Source organism: Aethalodelphis obliquidens, unplaced genomic scaffold (genome assembly GCF_003676395.1).
Source record: "Aethalodelphis obliquidens isolate GAN/ISIS:26980383/991018 unplaced genomic scaffold, ASM367639v1 scaffold27, whole genome shotgun sequence".
NCBI lineage: Eukaryota > Metazoa > Chordata > Mammalia > Artiodactyla > Delphinidae > Aethalodelphis > Aethalodelphis obliquidens.
In genome coordinates, this window is record NW_020837971.1 from 18,466,557 (window position 1) to 18,488,574 (window position 22,018).

Here is a 22,018-nt window from a genome sequence, read left to right on the forward strand (position 1 = left end):
AAAAAATGTTGCTGTAAATATCTGCATACAAGTTTCTGTGTGGACATGTTGTAATTTCTCTTGGGTATATACCTAAGAATGGAATTGCCAGGTCATATAACTCTATGTTTACCTTTTTAAGGAACTGCCAAACTATTTTCCAAAGTAGCTGCACCATTTTATATTCCCACCAGTGAAGTGTGAGGGTTTCAACTTCTCCACATCCTCACCAACACTTGTTACTATCTGTCCTTTTGATCATAGCTAAGAGAGTATGAAGTAGTATCTAATTGTGGCCTTGATTTGCATTTTTGTAATGACTAAGGATGTTGAGCTTTTTTTGTTTTATGTGCTTATTGGCCATTTCTGTATCTTCTTTGAAGAAATTTCTACTCAAATCCTTTGCCTAGTTTTTTAATGAGTTTATCTTTTTTATGGACTTGTAGGAGTTTATATATTCTGGATACTGAATCCTTATCAAATATATGATTTGCAAGTATTTTCTCTCATTCTTTTTGCTTTCTTGATGGTGCTGTTTGAAGCACGAAAGTTTTACATTTTTATGAAGTCCAATTTGTCAACTTTCATATCTTTTATTATATTTGCAAGACTTCAGTACATCTAAAATTACTTCAACATAAAAAAACTATAAAAATCTATGTAAAAAGTTTAGAAGACTCTGTTCTAGACTACCAAAAAGAAGGAGAAATGGAATTTTTCATTTGCTATTCAACACAATTCTGTTTCTTTTCTTTTTTCTAGATTATACAAGTGATGCAAATTCTCTGGAAATTTTAGAAATTAACATTATTAGTAAACTCACCATACAGGGATAACCATCACTGTCACTGAAGTTTATAGTCTCACACAAGCTTATAAACACTCATAAAAATTGAGGATCATTTGTTCTCTGAGGGGCGAGCCATGTAAACAATGTGGGGATGGATGACTCATGGACTAACAGGAATTTGTGTTGCCATGCTACACCAAGGAGAGGTGGTGCCCAACCAGGGCCATGCAGCGGGCAATGACTTGAACTGGCTTTACAAGGTGAATGATGGCTGTGCTTTAGGGGAAAAAGAGAGAGGAAGTTTTCTAGAGGGCAACCAGGAGTAAAGGAATGTCAACGGAGCAGTGATGTAAACCCCTGATAGTAAGCCACACTGGATGACACTGGATTTTGAAGGGGCTTCCATGGCATGGGATGCAATCCATGCAGGCCACGGGGCATCCTTGAAGACTTCTGGACAAAGACATGGCCGGGGACCATGGAAATGTCTGAGATACATTTTATATTCGGCGTACTCACATGCAGATGACCATACATCCTGGTTGGTCAGAGACTGCCTCAGATTACACCTTTGGTCCTAGAGTTGCACCCCCTTTCATTCTCAAAAGCGCCCAAATTTGGAGGATAAATATTATCATCTACACACACACACACACACAACAGAACTTTCACAATTCTCACCTTTATTATGCAAAATGCACTGAGATTTTGCATTCTATTTTATTTCATTAAAAAAATATATATATTGGTTGCAACCCATTAAACTGACTTTGACACACTAATAGCTCCTAGCCCAAAAACTCTGACCTAGATGCCTGTCAGGTCTTGGGAAAAGCGGGAAGAAGACAGTTAAGTTTGGATATGTACAGTTTAAGGCCGTGGTTCTCACCCTTGCCAGTGCATCAAAATCAACTAAAGCATTACTGAAAATGCACATCTCCAGGCCCACTGCATAGAAAGCTCTACTACGTGTATTTCTATGGAAAGAGCTGTAACATATTTGACAAATAACACATGAAAGGGGATGAATACTTACAGAATTAAGTTCAAAGCAGAACCACTACTTTCAGGAGTATGTGACAGCCTGGGATGGAACACGGCGGGGGCGTGGGTCAGAGGGCATGACTGCGGTACCTCCTGGGTGCTCGGCGGGTCCCTGTTAAAGCAACGACCGCCCCTCTCTCCGCCAGCCTCCCTAGACCCTCACTGACCCGGGAAGTAGGGTCGCGGGGCGGCAGAGACCAGGGGAGAGGCAACCGGCGGCGCGGCCGCTCCGGGTCGCCAGAGCCTGCTTCGCTCGCCGGCGTCAGGACGCGCCGACACGCGCCGAGACGCGCCACAGGCAGAACACCGCCCCATAGTGCCCCGCGGCGCGCACGCGCAGGCGGCCGTTCCCAGCTTGCAGCACAGCCCGGCGGCCGAGCCGGCCAGTGGCCGCCTCTGGCGGCCCCAGGCCGGTGGCCCCTGTCCCCAGCAGCGGGGGCAGGATGGCGCTGAGGCGGACCCAAAAGGTAAGGAGTCCTCCCGCCCTCGGGCTCCTTGCTAGTCCGAAGCGTCGATTCGCGGGCGGGGGTGGCGCGGCCGCCAAGTGAACGGCGGCTGAGAAGGAACAGGGTATGGCGACACCTGCCAGTGAGGGAAGCAGAACCAGCGCCCGTGCGGCCTTAAAAGGGAACCGCGCTGTGCGCGGGGGTGGGGGAGGTCACGTGGGGCTAGCGTGGGGCGGGCGCGGGGCGGGGCGAGCGGAGCGTCTCCACCCGGCACTTGGAACCAGCTGCGGACTCGCCACGCCTTGGGCCACGTGCGCGGGCATCCTGGGCAGAGTGACGGCGGCTGGCCCCAGAGAAAGGAGGGTATGCCCTTGTCGGGGGATCTGGAGGGCTGAGCAGAGGAGTCGACGTTTGAGCTGGGCCCTAAAGGATGAGTAGGGTCTCTGCAGGTGCAGAAAAGGGACAAGGGGATTCGTGGCCCGGGAGAGACGTGGTTGGGCTTGGGGCGGGGAGGGGATGACTGGGGTTTAAGCGCAGCTGGAGCTGGGGATGGGAGTGGGTGGGCCTTAGGGGCAGTGCTGGGATAACTTTTTTGTCGTGTAAGTAATTGGGGAGTCCTTGCAGGCGTTTAATATATTAACTAGAATTTGGAAAATGCACAGCAGTAGAGGAAAGAAAAGGTATTTTCAGTTCTGCCAGATTTCAGTTCTGTTTGTTGATATTCTAGCATATCTACTACCAATCTTTTACCTCTACTTAAAATAAATTATGCTATATTTTGTATCCCGCTTTTTCATATAGTTTCATAACTGTATTCATAACTGTAATTTTTAGTATTCATAACTGTAATTTTTTTTTTTTCGCTACGCGGGCCTCTCACTGTTGTGGCCTCTCCAGTGGTGGAGCACAGGCTCCAGACACGCAGGCTCAGCGGCCATGGCTCACGGGCCCAGCCGCTCTGCGGCATGTGGGATCTTCCCGGACCGGGGCACGAACCCGCGTCCCCTGCATCGGCAGGCGGACTCTCAACCACTGTGCCACCAGGGAAGCCCCATAACTGTAATTTTTAACATTAGCATTCCGTAAGTACATTACCAGTAATTTATTTAATCATTACCTGTAGTGAATAAACACACTGGACATGGATGTCAGAGGGCAAGGCACTTAATCATTCCCACCCTCCGTGTCCACATGTTTTTACAGGTGTTTTTTTGAGACTTAGATGATACATGTTTAGTACATGCTTGGCATATATCAAGTGCCCGGTATGAGTTAACTGCCCCTGATATTCTAAATTTTATATGAAGTAAATAATGCTGTAATAAGCATCATTGTGTGGTGAGCTTAGGCTTGATTGCCAGAGGTGAGATAGCAGGATCTCTAAGGGTATGGGTCCTTTTTAATAAACAGCTCTCCAAAAAGGAATGTTTTCGGCAAATTATTCTCTGAAAGAGGTCATCTGTCATCCTAGGACTTTGAGACAGGTGAATGACATGCTCAGATCTGTGTTGCAAAAAGAGCCTTCTGGCTCTGATGTGGCCTGGAGTGGGCCAGACACTGGAACAAAGGGAGAGTGGAGGGTATTGTGAAAGTCCAGCAAAGGCTTCATCCGAGTGAATGACCATGGAATGGATACCGAGGCAGGAACTGTACTTGGATGATGTGGAAGGGTAGAATTGACAAGACTTGAAAAAGAGTATGTGGTGAAAGTGAGAGAGGGAGGTGCACAAGATGGGTAGCTGGGTGGGTGGTAGTAGTATTGCCTATGTTGGGGAATCAGACATTGTGAGGGCAGGGAGCAGGGTGCGGGAGATAAGGAGGGTAGGTTTGAACTTACATGTGTGAACATGTAGGCTGGTAAGATTTACAAAAAGGAGAACTGAGAGTAACAAGTTTGGACCTTGAGGATGACATGGGAACTGTAGATGTAAGGTGATTGAGGTCACAAGGGCAGGGAGAACTTTCCTTGGTAGGAACCAATAAAGGAAGTAAGCAGAGCTGGCTTCACCAGTATGTGACTCGTAACTCGTAATGTCTCACTTGCTATGAAGGGCCCTGCCCTTGGTTTAATGCTGTGCAGTCACCGTCTTGAAATTCTCAATAATTTTGACCAAGAAAGCCCGCATTTTCATTTTGCACGAGGACCCCGCAAATTCTGTATCAAGACCTTGAAGAAACAGCCCACAGTGTTCAGAAGACATCACTGGGATGAGTTAGGAAGCCCTGGCTGCAAGTAACAGAGACCCAGCCACCCTTGCTCACAGAATTGGAGGTCCATAGAGCTTTGGAAGTGATTTTGGAGCTCCTGCTCTGTTTGTGAAATTCTCTGGACTGAGTAGCTCTGGGCCCCAGAGCCCACTGGACATACCCTGGGAGACAAGGAGGCGTTGGCTTCCAGAAGTTCTCAGAAAGCCCAGCAAATCATTTTTTTTTCTTTCACCCCTTATTATGAATCATTTCACATGCTCATTCTTGAACCGGTGGATGGTAAGGGGTGCAGCTACTCTTAGACCTGGAGCTGAAGGTGAGTCTGCCTCTCCTGAGGGACTGGAACTGAACAGGAGCTCTTCAGGACAGAGGAAGAGGAGTGGCTGAGGCCTGATCAGGAGGTGGCCTTGCACTATGTCCCCTTAGCTCCCAACCCACAGCCCTTGCCAGCCAACTTCATACCTTTTTAAAAAGTTTCTTCCAAAGAGTTGAGTATTTGTACGTGAACTTTCAGTTTATTGATAAAGTGTTTCCTTCAATTAAACAAGAATTCACATTTAAAAATCTGAATATGTGTCAGTGTAACATTTCTAAACGTCTTCAACAGGGACAGGGATTTATGTGGCAGCATTACATTTATGTTTACATTAATGATTTTTTTTGCTTTTTAAGGCAATAGGTATCCTTTAGAGAAAATTTGGAAAATACCCCAAAATGCAGTCTTTTAAAAAGTCATCTGTAGCCCCATGGGATAATTATGGTTAACGTTGTGATAAGATTTCATTCCAGTCTCTTCACTGTGAATGTATGCTTCTGATTATCAGAGTCACGTGGTGCATCAAGTTTTATATTCTGCCTTTTCCCCCTCTTTTTACCTTAATGTTGTTTCATGACTTTTACTCCTGTAGTCTTTAGAAACTATAATTTTTAATGATTGCATAATACTTGATTTAGCTTTTCAGAAAAAGTTAACTCTTTTTCTGACTATGAATGTTAGTTGTTCTTCAGAGAGAACTTGGAAAATCAGGAAAGTATAGATAATACCATATTTCATCTACTCTAAGATGAACTGTTTTTTTACATTTTCACATCTCTGAAATTGGGATGCTGCTCAAAATCGCTGTCAGCCCAGCAGCAGTTGTAACTTGGTTGTCACCATCTGTATGTGAAAGCCATGTCCCAGCAGCAGTTGTAACTTGGTTGTCACCATCTGTATGTGAAAGCCGTGTCCCAGCAGTGTATATTGAGGTTAAGTGCATTGTTGGTGTGTTGAGTAATTGCTTTAAAAATGTCTTCAAGAAGATACTGTGGGAGGGAGACACAGGAGGGAGGAGATATGGGGATATATGTATATATGTATAGCTGATTCACTCTGTTATAAAGCACAAACTAACACACCATTGTAAAGCAATTATACTCCAATAAAGATGTTTTAAAAAAAAAGGTACTGTGACTTAATGCTGAAAATAAAAGCTTTTGTGGACACAGGCACAGAAGCAGAACAGTGGGGAATAAGCTTCATATCAATGGAATAAATGTTGCTGGAGAAAGGACTGCAGTTCTTTGTTTCCACGCCAAGCTAGCCAGATGCTTCATAGACCACAGAAAGGAAGGTTCCACCTACCCTCAGGGCGGTGAGGCTGGGTCCCCTTTACTCACCGAGGTTTGTGCAAAGAGATTGTTTATTGTGGGCCTTTGCGGAATGGATATCAGTGGCTTGGAAGAAAACTCCAGAAACAGTATAGTGGAGGACTGTTGAAGAATTGCCACATCATCATTGCCTGGAAGGCACAGGATGATGGTGAGGACATCCGTGACCCAGGGTTCGTATTGGACTCTAAACGGGAAGAACCAATTTATTTATTTCACTTGTTTTTCCTTTTTGGTGTGTGTGGTATGCATGAGTGAGTGAAAAACAAAAGCATGTGCCCAAGTGAGCTTAAAGCTGAGTTTTAAAATAAAAGTTTTAAGTGTAAAGAATATCATAATGATATCACTTGTGTGTGGAATTTTTAAAAAATGAGACAAATGAACTTGTTTACCAAACAGAAATAGATTCATAGACAGAGAAAACAAACATACGGTAACCAAAGGGGAAAGGGTTGGGGGGCGATAAATTAGGAGTTTGGGTTTAACAGATACATACTATAAAATAAACAATAAGGACCTACTGTGTAGCACAGGGAACTATATTCAATATCTTGTAATAACATATAATGAAAAAGAATCTGAAAAAAAATATATATATATGTGTAAGTGAATCACTGGTGTAACCCAAAACTAACACAACATTGTAAATCAACTATACTTCAATTAAAAAAGATTTTTTTTGAAGATAGCAAGAACACAGCCCACAGAATGAAGGAAAATATTTGTTTGTCAAATATCTGAAAAGGGACATGTATCCAGAATATGTAAAAATTCTTACAACTCAACAATAAAAGACTATCCAATTAAGAATAGAAAAAAAAATGCATTTGGTCTTAGTTTAATTGCCAGTGTGTTTTCTTTCTTAGTTTTATATAAGATGGTCGTACATTGAATGAGATCTTGGATTCAGTGAAACACAGTAACAGAATTGAGTGTGTAACTATTTAAAGTATAATGGTTTGCTTAACTATTTTCCTCTGGTAATCTGCTATGCTTTAACCTTCTTTTCCCTTTTCAGGACTCACTTTTATCATCAATGTTATTTATAACAATAATTATTACACAATTTTAACCTGCCTAGTCCTTTACAATTTATAAAATATATTATTTATGTGTTTATTGAATAGGTAATAAATTCCCATGATTCAAAATTCAGAAAATACAAAAGGGTCTACAGGGGAAAGTCTCCCATCCATTCCTGTCCCCAGCCATCCAGTTTTTCTCCCAGGGTGTCATCAGTGTTAGTTTCTTCTGTATTCTTCCAGTACTAGATATCTCTATCCATTCCTCATTCTTCTTTGTGTAATACTAATGACTGCATCCTCTGTGAACTGTCAGCCTAGACTCTTTACTGGGTATACTTGTGTACGGTTATACACATTACAAAATTATAGCCAAACATTAGTGCTGGCCGGTTGGCAGGCACGTGTTATAATTACAACTGAACAGATAATTATACTGAGGCCCAAAGAGGTCAAAGTTATTTTCCCAGTGACAGAGCTGGGACTCAGACCTGGGTCTTCTAGCCTCTATTGGGAAGACACAGGAATGCGATATATTAGTGAACTAGTTTCTTTCAAACCACACTGTTCTTCCTTGAAATGCCAGTTAGCATTTGAAACTCCTTGGTGCTAGTTGGAACCTGTCAGTTGAGCCCCACTTCTGGGCCTTCAGGAATCATCAACTCTTAGTAACCATTCGCCACACCGTTTATGAGGTATATGCGCTCTAGGGACAGGGAACAGCCCATGCGAATGCCTGCAGCTGTGGAGAAACCTGCTGAGTTGGGGGGCATTGGCCAGGAAAAACTGCTAGCTTTTCCTGCCCCTGACTGCTCGTCTGTTCTCTCTGGGATTTGCCTTAGTGCAGAGGGTATAAACAATCCCCTACAGAGTCGTAGTGGAGGTGTGGAGGACACAAAGCAGAGGGAAGCAGGAAAGAAACTGTTCTGAGGTTCCTGGAGCCATACTGCATTTCTGAGCATGTCCTCTGGTCCCTCACATGACCTTAGTTTTTCCCCAAGCTCATTTCTGTTGTGACAACTAGCAATGCTGAGTACTGAGTGATAACCAAGTGCAACCTATTTAGATACATTAGATACGAGCAAAGAACTCACCGGTGGTATACTGGTAGGTGTTTAAAAACCAACCCTCTGGGGCTTCCCTGGTGGCGCAGTGGTTGAGAGTCCGCCTGCCAATGCGGGGGACACGGGTTCATGCCCCGGGCGGAGAGGATCCCACATGCCGCGGAGCGGCTGGGCCCGTGAGCCATGGCCGCTGAGCCTGCGCATCCGGAGCCTGTGCTCCGCAATGGGAGAGGCCACAACAGTGAGAGGCCCGCCTACCGCAAAAAAAAAAAAAAACAACAACAACAACCCTGTGGGATGAAACATGGCCCTGATTTGTAACACTTTCTGGCTTCTGTGATACAGTTATTCCCACCGTGGCCAATTACATTTGTGCATATGTGGGATAAGTACCGGATGGCCAGAGGGGTGGGGGTTACTAGAATGATCAGCATGCCCAGAGATGACAGTGGGGTCAGGAGGGCGTTTGTGGATGAGCTCGGCTTCAGGCATAGTTCAGGTAAGGAAGAATGTGATCATCCGGGTTTAAACTTCACGTGCGTGCCCCAGACCCTGGGGTTTGCCGTCCCCTGAGGAGTTTCCCTGCCACCTGATGGACCATTACTTGTGCCTCCTTCCTTCTCTTCAGAACCTCTCCGGAAACCCCAAGAAGTTGACCCAGATCTGGAATCTGGAGAGAGTGTGGAGTATTAGGAAACATCCTAGTACGTGCAAGCTAGAGCTTGAGTCACTGCCCAGACTCTTAGGCCTTGAGGCTCATGCTGGGCCGGGATAACTTTTGGGGATTGTGTCTACAAGTTGGTGTCCCGTTAAGGGAATCTAGTTATGATGTAATTCCTGTCTCCCCCGCTGGTACATGGGATAGCTGTGCTAGACTGATTGGCGTGTGCTTCATCTCCCACTTGGAGCCTGACTCCCATACAACCAGAGGTGTGTAGGGCAGTCGGGGAGGTAGAGAGACTGAGATACAGGAGCCCTGTCCTTAATTGGGCACTTCCGCTTGGCTAAGTGCTTCCACTCAGGAGCCCAGAGCTAAAACCCAGCCCCTGTCCTTCTCCACCTGAGTGGGTGATGGAGCCCTGCCCTCTTCCAGCTCTATGACCTTGGGTAAATAATTGAACCTCTTTACATCTCAATTTTCTAGCTTATTAAATGGAAATGATAAGACCTTTTTCCCACGTATCTTCACAGCCATGAGTAGACCCGTGTTTTCAAGGGTATTGCAGATCACTTGTTTTCCTTAGCCGGGCCAACACACTCCTGAGGTGCGGGAGCCCCTCCCACTAGGAGAATGCACTTCTGGCCAAGAGGTGTGGGGTGTAGAGCAGCATCCCCGGTTCACACACCAGCTCTGAGCTCACTGTCTTGTGTTTCAGGAATGAACCGACTTGCAGAGGGATCCTCTTGCCCAGTGCTCTGCAGGACCTGTGGGAGATGATTGTAAGTACCTTTCAGGGCTCCAGATCCCAGGAGCCTTGCAATCAAGACCCCCAAATTTATCAGCCCCTCGCGTTTTTTTGTTTGTTTGTTTGCTTGTTTGAGAAAACCTATCGTTTTCCCTTCATTTGGTTGTGAATTGCTTTTTCACTAGACGCCTTGAGTTCATAGCCCACCTGGTCAAGATGCTGCCAGAAATCACCATCTCCCTCCACTGGGGCACAAGAAAGCCATCTTATCCTGAGGCACATTGGCTTCTGGAAGGTGCCTCTGACCAACTACAACTTGGGATGTTGGTATAAAAACGGTCATGAAGCTAATCATGGAGGTCCTGCTGCTGTTGCACGAGGGGGCAGAGCTCTGGGGGTTGGTGAGGGGAGGGGGGGTGCTGGCTCCTGGCCTCTGCGAAGGGGAGGGGCAGTTCTTTTCTCCCACTTCTGCTCTTCCCCAGGGGAGACTGAAGGAGCAGCGCTAGCCAGCCCTCTGCCACCCTCTATAGCCGACTGGCCATAGGCCAAGCTGCCCAACACTTGGGTTTCCCAAATCTGTACTCTGCTCTCCCACTTCACCTCCACTTTCTGAGCATCTTAGGCTCTGGGACACACTCATCCTTTACTGTAAGGCTGCAGTAGCTACATCTGAAGGAAAAGTAGGCCGGGAAGGGAAAGACTGCGTAAAAGAAGGGTGATGTGCCCTTCAAGGACACTGAAGAATTAAAAACACGGACTCAAACAGAACTTGTACACCAGTGTTCATTGCACCATTATTTACAATACCCCAGACGTGCCCAAGTGCCCATCAACAGATAAATGAATAAGCACAGTGTGGTATATATATATATACAATAGCATGTTATTTAGCCTTAAAAAGGGATGAAGTTCTGACACATGCTCCAACGTGGGTGCACCTTGAAAACATGCCGTGTGAAATAAGCCAGAAAGAAAAGGGCAGATATTGGATGATTCCATTTACATGAACTAACTAGACAAGGCAAATTCATAGAGACAGAAAGCAGAGTAGAGGTTTCTAGAAACTGAGGGGAGGTAGAAATGGGGAATTCTTTCGTGGTACAGAATTTGTTTGGAGTGATGAAAAAGTTTTAGAAATGGATAATGGTGGTTTGCACAACATTGTGAATGCACTTAATGCCACTGACTTGTACACTTAAAAATGGCTAAAATGACATATTTGATGCTGTATGTTTTAAAACTTTTTTTATCATGTTAAAATACAAGAAAGAAAAATTTCACAGAGCTGGAATAAAAGAGGAAGTGGTGTCGTGTGTCTGTGTTCCTGCATGTCCTGCGGGCTGAGGCTTAGAGGAGCTGAAGGTGGGCAGGCAGAGCCACTGAAAATGGCAGATTCCAAAAGCTTTATGCGAGAGTTTAAATAATTTTCTTAGAGCAAAACAGAAATGATTCCCACTGCATGTGCAGAGTTAATGAACAAGGGTGGCTTCACGTGATTGTTACCCGACCTGTGTTGTCCTTCCAAGCGTCCCACATCTTGCTAACGTATTTTCCCCTCTTACCTGTTGTAAGGTAGGGTCACTGGTAAGATTGGACTGGTACTGATGCAGCCTCAGCTTTCTAAAGGTGCCCCTCATTGCTTCTCTGCACCACACGCACTCTCACCCTTCCCTGCCGCCCTGTGCTGGAAGGTGGCTGTCCTCATCCGAGAGGCTAGCCACCCTCTATACTCAGTACCTGAGTTCTGATGAGGTTTGTACAGCCTTGGAAACTAGCTTACCTTCGGGGGCCATTTCATGCCTGCCCTGTGGGCAAGTAGCCCCTTGCCAGCATCCCTCTGCAATTTCCTTTCTCTTCCTCTCTCTTTTGGGTCCTTCTCTTCTGACTGTGCCCCCAAGCCCTGCTCAGCCCCTCAGCAGACCTCAGGGGTTAAGGTAAATGGGACCAGAGTGTCCCAACCTGTTTGCCAGAAGGAGCCACCCATATTAGCTCCTCCTCCCCATGGGCTCCTATTCTCTAGTATGTTAATTATCAAAAACACTTATTTAATAAGCAATTCTATTCTATATTATGCTTAGGCAAAAGTGTACCTACCAGCTAATGACTAGCATGAGTTGGAATAAAGGCAGTCAAAAGAAAAAGACGTGACACTTGCATTAGCTCAGGCAGCCTTATTGTAGGGAAAGGTGTTCTCTTCAGTAGCATTTCTTGAAACGTTTAGAAAAGGTCAAGGGCTGCTCTGTCTTTGGCTACCTCTAGGGGTTGGGGGAACCTCTCCTTTGGTCCCTTCACTTGCACCCCCTCTCATGCCTTGGCAGTTTCCTATCCTGCTGTCAAGGGTAGAGTCTGTGAGACATTTGAACAGGTGGCAGGAAACCCAGTACAGGACCAGGTCTGAAACCTTGGGCTAATACTTCCACACCCATCATGGAGCCGTAAGACAGAATTCCCTAGAGAATAACAGACCCCCCTCAGATGCTCTCAGCAGCCCACACAGGTGGGCAGATAGGTGCTTTCCACAAAGACTGTCCTGGGAGCTTTGGAGATGAGTCACTGGCCCACTCTAGCCCAGCCCTGCTGAGTGTACAGGAGCTTCCCTAGGGATGGGTCCAGCAATGAAAGTAGCCTGAGACTCCAGAGAGGGCAGCAGGCAGGATGTGCCCCAAGAGAAGGCTCTAACCCACTGTGGAGGGAGCCTGGCCTGACCACCTAAGGTGGGGACCTGGGAGGGAAGCCCAGGGGAAGCCCCCCTTGTTCTTGCTCCTGGTTCTGTCACCTAGTCCCTGGAGCACAGGGCACCGCTTGGGGGATATGTGAGAGGACACAGATGGAGGGTGGCCGCATTGAAGCCCCAGGGCCACGGGCATTGATTGGCTCCTAAAAGAGACCCTTTGGAGAGGACTTCAGAGTGAACTGGGAAGAACTAAGGAGCAAGATTTATAAAAGTAATGTGGAAAGTGGCTAAAGCCTACCTAAGGCTTAATTCTGTGCAAAGAGAGACTGAGTTGTAATTTACTGGCACCTGGGTAGTGAGGAATTTAATTTTGTTCTTAAAAGAGCTGGCCTCTGTCCCGAGCCTCTGGGAGGCGATCTCTAAAACGTCCTGCCTGATGGGACTGTCTGTTTACCCAAAGGCTTTGACCCATACCAACAACGTGAGTTAGGGTGAGGGCTGGCCACACTAGCTAGACCAGCCACGTGGTTTAAGGTGGAGGCTTTGGGTCATTGCCAGAGGAGCTGGAGACTCAGATCAGCCACGTGGGTAGTCCGTCAATCCATCCTGCTTCCGTGATGGAGCCCCAGTAAAAACTCTGCACGCTGAGCCGGGGGTGAGCATCCCTGCGGGCAGTGGTGTGTGTGCTGTCACACATCAGTGCCAGGACTCCAAGGAGGAGGACAGTGGAAGCTCTGCATTTGGACCCCTCCTGGACTGTCCCCGTGAGCTCTCCCCTGTGATAAACTGGAGCTGTGAGTACAACAGCCTTTCATGAGTCTGGAGTCTAGTCAAATTACAGAACCCCCTGCAGGGGCGTTTGGTGTCAGAAGTGAGGGCAGGCTTGCCTGAACGGCACCCTCTGAGCAGAGCAGCTCCTCTTTGGTGGAGAGACGTGTTCGTCAGGGAGTCTCAGTTTCCCGTCTCTCTTGTCTTGCACTGTCCCACCGGCAGGCCACCATCGTGGGCCCGGTAGGTAGCAGCTGCCGGGCGCACCCCTCGCTTTGCTCGTTGTGCTGTACGCGCTCACAAACGCACTAACCCGCTTCGGTGTCTCCTCCTCCAGAATGACAGTCCTTACCAAGGAGGTGTTTTCTTCCTGACCATCCACTTTCCTACAGATTATCCTTTCAAGCCCCCAAAGGTAAGGACGGGACAGGGACAGCATGTGATAAAGTCACTGGTACAGAAAGCTGCACCTGGGACTCCTCCCAAGGGCCCTCATCCACCACCATGGGTATGGCCTCCCAGGAGTTAAACGCGGGACTTCCAGAATCCATTCCTCTTGTGAGCAAGGGCCGGTGTGGTGACAGGGGTGCTGCTTGTAGGGTGGCTGAGTTGGGACGTGTCTCAGGCTCCAGTTCCCTTCTCTGCAGTCCCTTTCAGTCTAGGACAGGGCTTCTCAGCCCCTGTCCCAGGGACATTGGGCAATGTCCTGGGATATTTGTGGTAGTTAAAGCCTGAGACGGGAGGTGGGGAGAGAACTGCTTCTAGTATCTGGTGGGTGGAGGCCAGGAATGCCACTCAGCACCCTGGATTGCATAGGACGGCCCTCAATGTCTACAGGTGGAGAGACCCTGGTCTGGGGCCCTGGCAAGTCACCTCCTTCCTGCACCCAGAGGAGTCCTGTCCTCATGAGACTCACAGTCCTGCGTGGGGGACATTTAGTATGAGAGCTGGGCCACGCAGAGGAGAAGCACAGAGCAGGAAAGTGGGACATGACAGTGAGGGCGGATGGCAGGGGGATCGCCCTGAGCATGGGAGGGCCCACAGGGAACCGGGGGACAAGCCTGTGTTTGGGGGTGGGGAGGATGCCAGAGGGGTGGCCCATGGCATGGGGTCTGTGGCTTGCTATGGTGCAGAGAGGTGGAGTGGGGGCCGGGCTGGTTGTGAAGGCAGGGCAGGTGGCACGAGGGCAGGCAGGAGAGGCAGATTCTGGAGGATTCCAAGATGGAGCCAACAGGAGAGGCGGCAGGCCAGATGTGGTCACACGGCAGGGACGTGTACGTGATTCACTTTTAACATATTTTTATTTTTCTGATTGGAAAATCGATAAAAATTGGTTATTTTAAAATTAGAACATTTGGAGAACTAACTAACATACAGACGGAAATCAGTCTCCTTATAAACCTATCCCCAGAGGAGATCGCAACTGACAGCCCTGTATACACTCCTCCAGGATTTTTCTTCATACACCAATATATATTTTCATTCTTATTTTTTTAAAAAAATTGTCGATTCTGGTTGTGAATGAGAAAACTGAGGCTTTGAATGGGCACGTCATTTCCTGAAAATGGCATGGCTCATAGTGGAGGGTGGGACTTGAACCCAGATGTGTCAACCTATTTTCTCTTTAACTTTTTATTTTGAATTAATTTTAGACTTAGAGAAAAGTTGCAAAAACAGTACAGAGTTTCCATATATCCCTGTCCAGCTTTCCCTAAGTCAACATCTTACATTACGGTAGTACAAGTATCAAATCCAGGAAGTCAGTGTTGGCCATGATACTCTGAACTAAACTGACGGCCTTACTTTTTTACCAGTTTTCACTGCTGTCACCCTTGTGTTCTAGGACCCCGCACTGCATTTATTGGCTTGTCTCCTGCATCTCCACGGTCTGTAGCAGGGCCCCCGTTTCCCCTGGTCTTTCATGACCTTGATGCTCTTGCGAGGCATTGATCAGTTATATTGTCGGAGGTCCCTCTGTCCCTCTGTTTGTGTGATGTTTCCTCAGGGTGAACTAAGGCTTTGCGTTTTAGCAAGACATGCGCAAAAGTCTTGAGTCTGTCTCAGGGCCCCCGATCTCAGGGTTTGTGATATGTCGTACTGCCCCGAGGTTGACCTTGATGGTTCAGTTGGAATCAGACCCCTTACCCCGTGTGTGCACGTTGTATCAAAGCCGTGGGAAGAGGCCCCATCGGGCTTCTCAGCCGCAGCTCTTCCTGGGCATTGCCACCAGAGGCCATCTGGTGGCTCCGTATTTTAAATCATGGTTAGATGTGGTTAGGATCCCGGAGATCTTGCCAGCTTTTAGCAGGGGAGACCGGGGTGTGCTGGGCAGAGGCGGGCAGATGCTAAAATAACTCTTGAGTATGACTGTTATTCCAAGGGGTTTGGTTGCAAAGCGTGTTTCATGGTCTTGAATGTACTCCCTCGCCCCTTTCCCTGTTGAGAGATGCTGCCGCGTCTTGTAAGGTAGGGATCTTCCATCTTACCTCCTTCATGAGAGTATGAGCTGCTGCTGATCTGTCTTAAAATAAACAGGATGTAGTCCTGTATGTCTCTTGGGCATTTTCAGGATTCCTGACTCCCTGCCCAAGGACAAAGAGAAAACAGCGCCTATTATTAAAAGACTGAAGTAAGCCCTGTGAGTTGGAGAGGTGTAAGCTAAAAAGTCCTATCTCCTACAAGAGAAGAGGGTGTTTCTGTCTTTTTAAAATCTCCTTTCCACGGGAGAACAAGATAAAGTAGACTGACGTTTTGGCAAGAATTTTCTGACTCTGAGGGGGGTCTGGCAAGACTGTGTGATCTTCTTTCTAGGAGATTTTGGGAGATAAGGCAGATACTTAGTGCCTGAGACGCTTTGGAAGTTTGACCCGTCCTGGAAGAAATCATTTGGTAATAGATGATAAGCCTCCCATACACACAGCTTCCTCTCCTCATATTGTGAAGTAAGTTGTTTTTTAAAAAAAAAAACAGGCAAAACCCCCACTATTTTATCATAAACTATTTCAGGCATGTAAAATATTGTAGATAATAATATAACGGATGCCCACGTATGCGCCACCCAGCCTAAGAGCTCCATTTTTCAAGGAGACTTCCGAGTCCTTGCCACCGTCCTTCTTGTTGCCCCTCAGAGCACACTACTTTGGGGCAGTTGGTGTCAGTCCCCTTGTCTAGCTCAAGTACCCAGCAGGAAATGGGTTGGGGGTCTACTCCTCTGGGTGCCCCTCCTGTATCCTGTTCAGGTTTGGGGAGGGAGCCCAGCTCATCCAGGACCGTGCAGGGCAGTAAGTTATTTCAACACTTACTGTGGTATATTTTAGATATACCCAGAGTGGTTGTTTTCATTGCCTCCTCTGATTACAAATCTCTCTTACAGTGTCATGGCACCAGATTTCATTACAGGAATGAGGATAAACGCACATACTCTCAGTGGGCACCAGACCTGCTCCATGCTGCCAAGAGTGGCACTGACTCACACGCTGGTGGCCAGATTCCTGGAGCCCACATGCTGGACAGCCAGGGCTGTTCCACGCTGACCTCTGTGTATCTCTTCCTCATCCACATGCATCCATGTTGTAGGACGGGAGAGACGGAGGGAGGAGGTTCTTTGCACTATGAAATCTTCCCCAGCAGACAGTTGTGAAGAACCCTCAGGACTCACCAGGCTAGGGGTTTACGGCCGTGAATGACACGTTCCCGCTCCGGGCAGCCTTTACTGCATTCGTCCATCAGTCCTCGGTATTTGACTGGAAGCAGCAGCACTGCCCCCGTATCAGTTCTGTTCTCTGCTCCGCATTGAAAGGAAGTGACCGTTATGCACGAGGGTGTCACCCCCTCTGCTTTTTTCTTCCAGGTACAACAGACTAGCGAGAGTGGACACAGAAATATGCTGTGTAAGTGCCTCAGAGGTTTTACGGGAGACATTGTCCAAGAGAAGCTGAGCTGAGGTGCTGGCCGAGCCACTCACAGAGCATCATGTCTTCTGCAAACAGACGCTGCTTGCCCACTTTCCCCAACCACAGCGTGTTGGTACCACTCTCAGCCATCATGCCAGATCAGCGGTCACTGTTATGATCTGCAGCCTTCCTGGCTACATTGGAATCTGTCCCGCCACCCCGACTCACTGCTCACCTCTTGGGGGGACCTGTGCGCCTCCCCTGCCCGGCCTCACTCAGGCAGCATCGCTCACGGAGGGGATACACAGGGGGCCTCAGCGTGGCCCCTTACCACGTGCTCTTGGCCTTTTAGAATTCAGTGCCAGCTCGGGTGCCCAGGGCGGAGCGGGCAGGCTTCCCTCACATCCCGTCTGCCGCAAACCACATCCCGAGGAGTCTCCACTCATCCCAGGAGTTCCTGGGAATTGGGAACAGTGTCACTGGGAAGTGGAGGCCTTACCCCACAGCTCCCACCAGCCTTCCTCGGCAGCGCCACACGCTGGCGCTCTCCCCTCACGCCGAGCAGCGGTAAATAGAAGATATAAAGGGGTATAAAGCACATAACACACCATGAGAGATGACTGTCCTTGTAGAAGCAAGAGCAAAATTATGAAACCTGGAAAGATATGGGTTATGCTTTTCTACGCGATGAGGTTTTTCATCACCCCTACCTCCTCCCGTTCAGAGCCTCCATGAAGTCCAAGTGTGAGCCAGTCACTGACCAGACACAGGGAGAGAGGGGGACTGTTAAATGTAAATAAAAATGTAATTCACTCATAACCCTAAATGATAACTGACATTGAAGTCTCTTTTTTTTTTTTCCAGGCAGAAGAGAAGATACGGAAACTTTTAACAGGTAGCCTGTCGGGTAACTGGCCTCCTCTCTTAAGTTTCTGATGCAACACATTTTAAGACTTGCCTTCAGAGTTCAAAGGTTTGAGATTACGTTAGTGAGGAGAAGGGTAGGAAAGGGGTTAGTCTAATTAAACCTCCAAAGAGAGGGAGGAAAACTGAGGGACTTCAAACCTCTAATGTCAAATTTGGCCTGGTCTTTCCTAAGGGCGTTTCAAAGCTGGTCCACTCCCAGAACAGCCCTATGAAAATAATGTCTGGGTGAGTAGGACCAGGGGGTGGAGAAACACTAAAATGCTGCAACCAGATGGCCAGGCCTGTGGAGTTTGGAAGGAAGCCTACAGACCTTGCAGCTGGGGATCAGCAAACAATAGGTGAGCCCGGGAGGCTCATCTGCTCCAGAAGGTGCCCAGTTGTAGCACAGCTTCATTGCTCTTGCTTCCCAGTGAGAGTGCAGGGATTAGTTACCACCGCTTCCTTAGCAAAGCAAGCAGCAGTCTGAGCCTGGTCTGCACCTACCTTATGGGGATCCCCACTGAGGATCCTCTGTTACCACAACAAGGCTGCTTCCTGTGTTCCGTGGGCCCCGCTCCCTGCCTGTTACCGTGGTGAGGGTGGCCCTTTTAATTTTCGTGTCTTTGCTACCCCTTCGGTCTTTACCTAAACAAAATGATAAACGTTAGGTGTCCCCTGGGAACGCTGTCATCACACGGCTCTGCCACTTCAGACAGGGGTCACGGTGCTCCTTGAACCAGGCGTAACAAAGCACGGGAAGGTAGATTCACGTTTCAGAGACAAGTCAGAGGCTCAGAGGAGAGACCTCCAGGCCCAAGTTGGTGCCACGTTTCAGCCTTTCCAGTGTAATGGCTTATGACTCGCAGCAAGCTGATGAATTTTCTCAGTCCAGTCAGAATTTCCCCAAGCCTGCTCTCCCTGTTGGAGATCTGCAGTAGAAAAAGTAAAATTATCCCTTTGGGACCCCCGTATAAATTACCATTCACTCTTCGCTAACTTGAGTTGCGCTCTGTACCTGCCAGAGCCCTTGGACGGGCCACCACAGTGACGTGCCACAGGCCTGTCCCTGGCAAAGTCCCTGGAGTCTGTCCCCATGGGAAACTTGCTTTTCATGGCTTCCAGGGTTCAGGTCAGTCTGAAGGACAGGCATCTTAGGTCGAAAACCTTATTTTAAAATGCACCGCGGTGCAGGCAGCTCCCGCGTAAGCCACAGGTGCACATATCATGTTTCCAAGGCGAGTCCCAGGTCAGTCACTGGACAGCAGCTCTGAAAAGCTAACGGCGGGAGTGATACATTCTCTTCTCTGCGGACCAGAGATATCATGGAGATGCATGGTCTTAAGCAATCGATCCAACATGAACAAATGACTTAGCTCTGGCCAGAAGTGTCTCAGTTTGCAGGACGGTGCTGAGATCTTGATCCTTTGTCAGGCTAGGGGAAGACCCAAGAGTTCCAAGAACACGGCACAGGGTCAGTCTCCCGACAAGGGATGAAAACACCAGAACACCAATGTCCAACGGCCTGGCAGCTCACAGCTGAGCTGTGTGTCAGCACCGTGGGGTCCCACACCACCCGACTGCAGATGCTCAAGGATGGGCCGGTTTCTGTCTCTGAAATTCAGGAGACAGTCTCCTGGAGTTCCAGAGAGGTGCTTATGGGACTGGTCTGCAGAACTCCTGGCCCGATGCCTGTCCTGGCAGAGGCTGAGAAAGCTTGAGAGCAACATAGGCCACCCATCCCTCCCGCCCTCGCCCGCCCATCCCTCCTATGCCTCTGTTCCTCCAGCTCTTCTCGCTGCGACACATGCTCCCTCCCTGGCAGTACTGGGTGAGGATTGGATGAGGATTAGATCTAGCCGTGAAAGCTGGTCCTCTGAGAAACGGAGGATGGCTTCCCAGGGTTACCAGCCTGGGTCCTTGGACTATTTAATCAATAGAAATTGATGAGAGACCAGACAAGAAATTCCAGCAAGGCTTTAGTGGGACTTGAGCGGCAGCAGGGGGAGTGAGAACAAGTAGCAGGTGCGCTTGCTCGCTCCCCGAGCCGGAGTGGGCGTGGAGGGGTGGCTTCGGTGATCTGCGCACCCCCTTGCCGGTGCCGTGTGCGGGGATCATGTGCAGCCCCCCGCTTTTGCTCCGCGCACCTCAGAAATGGCAAGTGGGTTTTGGCCTTTTTGTATCTTACTGCTCATAACGGACCCCACCTGCGCACGCGTGCAGTTATGTTTTAGTCCCTTCGAGTTTCTTTCTATTCTGTTGCTTGAGGAGAGGAGGCGTTTGTCCAGGTGCAAGCACTCCAGGAAAGGGTCCCAAGTCCCAGGTCCCAGCCTATCTCGCCAGCACCCGCAAGACAGCAGCCTGGTGCCACGCAGGCAGGCAACGCTCACCCCTCAGGTCTGGTGTTCTCCCCCGGCCCGTCTGCTGGTCTCCTCATGACCACCACCAGGGTTTCTGTTCTGTTGTCAGAGAGATTTTATTAAAAACAAAACCAAAAAGCTATAGAAAATCTGCAAACCCCCTATCAGACCAAATAGTGGCTTCTTGACTTTCCTTAAAAAAAAGTCTCCTTCTTATCCCATCTCCACCCCACTTCTCCCAGCCTCCCAATTCTCACCCTTCAGAGAGGCCCACTTGGTGTATCCAGCTCCCTACCACAGAGCTTCCCTCGGGGTGCAGGGGCTTGGCTACCTCTCTTTGGGAGGTAATGACAGAACTGCCCCGTTGGAGCCTGCCTCTCACCCCTGCTGCCCACCCCTATCACCGCAACAGCTCAAGGGCCTACTCACAGGCGGGGGAGGGAAGACCACAGGCCTCAGGAAGGAGGTGGGACTAGGGTCAGGTCTAATGGATGGACGGGGGAGAGGGTCCTGCAGGCAAAGGGAGCCCTTCAACAGAGGCTGGGTTCCAGCATATTCTGGGAGCTGACTCAGCACCTGGGGATACTTCTGCACATGGCCCTTCCCAAACTGGGGCCCTGTTACCTTCTGGCAGCCACAGGGGTCACCAGGACACTAGGGTAAATGGAATCACAGGGCTGACCTTTCCGGAGAATCACTGAAGGCAGAGGAGTGGCAGGATGAATACAAATGTTCATACTAAGTGGATGGTACACTTCATATAAGCTGGTGTGTAAGACCATTTCACACCCTAGACCCCCAGGGAAACAAGCACCGTCGCTGGACCAGGGACCTGTTAGGGGCAAGGACACAGGCACAAAGCTGCATCTATCTAGCCCTCTATCCATGTGAAGAAAGACGTGCCGTTAGGCCTGGGCCCAGCCTGGCCTCAGAGTTTGTTCTCGGGAGCAATAATGGCCTGGCTAGGGCACAGGAAAGAAGGTCAGCAGTGCTCAATGGGCAAAATGATCCAACAGCTCCAGAAACAAGGATGCGGATGGAGGCATGGGCCATGAAGTTGAGGGTGGCAGAAGCAAGGGATTAAGGCTTCTGAGGAAAGTTGAAAGTTCCGTGTCAAATGTCCAGCAGTGGGAATTCCCTGGCAGTCCAGGGGTTAGGACTCTGCACTTCCACTGCAGGGGCCACGGGTTCAGTCCCTGGTGTGGGAACTAAGATCCTGTATGCCGCGTGGTGTAGCCACAATATATATGTATGTATGTCCAGCATGCAGGCTCAGGATGCCTTCATCCTGAAACAGGAGGGACTCACAGAACCTGTTGATATCTTTGGGTTTAAAATGTCGGCAAAGGGGCTTCCCTGGTGGCGCAGTGGTTGAGAGTCCGCCTGCCGATGCAGGGGACGCGGGTTCCTGCCCCGGTCCGGGAAGATCCCACATGCCGCGGAGCGGCTGGGCCCATGAGCCATGGCTGCTGAGCCCGCGCGTCCGGAGCCTGTGCTCCGCAACGGGAGAGGCCACAGCAGTGAGAGGCCCGTGTACCACAAAAAAAAAAAAAAAAGTTTTCCTTTTAGGGCAGGAAAAGCAACGATTTCATTTCTCTAATTCTGTAGTAATGTGGCCGTGTGTGGCTGGATCAGAGAGATGTAATCCTGGTGGTTTTTAAGAAAATGCTTTTCTTGCTAATTGACACATCTGTGGAGGAAGACTTTGAATAAACACCTATTCTTTCCTACTGATGGCTGTGGTCTGAATGATTGTGTCCCCTCAAAACTCCTATGTTGAAATCTTAACCCCCAAGGTAATGACATTAGGA

General features: G+C 48.6%; 2 protein-coding genes across 8 annotated transcripts in view; one reads left to right on the forward strand and one right to left on the reverse strand.

The window, feature by feature from the left end:
• The window catches only part of URGCP (upregulator of cell proliferation), a 93,339-nt gene extending 90,959 nt beyond the window's left edge, over window positions 1-2,380 (reverse strand). For all 5 annotated transcript variants that reach the window (XM_027124080.1, XM_027124079.1, XM_027124078.1 and 2 more), the window contains exon 1: window positions 1,806-2,380. The gene's annotated coding sequence lies outside the window, so the exon portion shown is untranslated. The remainder of the gene's footprint in view (window positions 1-1,805) is intronic.
• LOC113629563 (ubiquitin-conjugating enzyme E2 D4-like) lies at window positions 2,170-21,649 on the forward strand. 3 transcript variants are annotated; one of them, XM_027124082.1, is made up of 6 exons: window positions 2,170-2,280; window positions 9,580-9,643; window positions 13,389-13,466; window positions 16,902-16,941; window positions 17,809-17,839; window positions 19,086-21,649. In XM_027124082.1, the coding sequence occupies exons 2-6, from the start codon at window positions 9,638-9,640 to the stop codon at window positions 19,216-19,218; spliced, it is 288 nt and encodes a 95-aa protein (XP_026979883.1). In that variant the 5' UTR covers window positions 2,170-2,280; window positions 9,580-9,637; the 3' UTR covers window positions 19,219-21,649. The 3 variants fall into 3 exon arrangements, with proteins under 3 accessions (XP_026979883.1, XP_026979885.1, XP_026979884.1); XM_027124084.1 differs by having other exon boundaries at window positions 19,282-21,649; XM_027124083.1 differs by lacking the exon at window positions 2,170-2,280 and adding an exon at window positions 8,436-9,468.
• Window positions 21,650-22,018: the final 369 nt, after the last annotated feature.

Bases quoted from the DNA above. Each gene is read 5' to 3' on its own strand.
- LOC113629563 (XM_027124082.1), top strand. The intron at 13,467-16,901 runs GTAAGGACGGGA...TTTTTCTTCCAG, and splicing joins ATCCTTTCAAGCCCCCAAAG to GTACAACAGACTAGCGAGAG. The intron at 17,840-19,085 runs GTAGCCTGTCGG...CATGTTTCCAAG, and splicing joins GATACGGAAACTTTTAACAG to GCGAGTCCCAGGTCAGTCAC.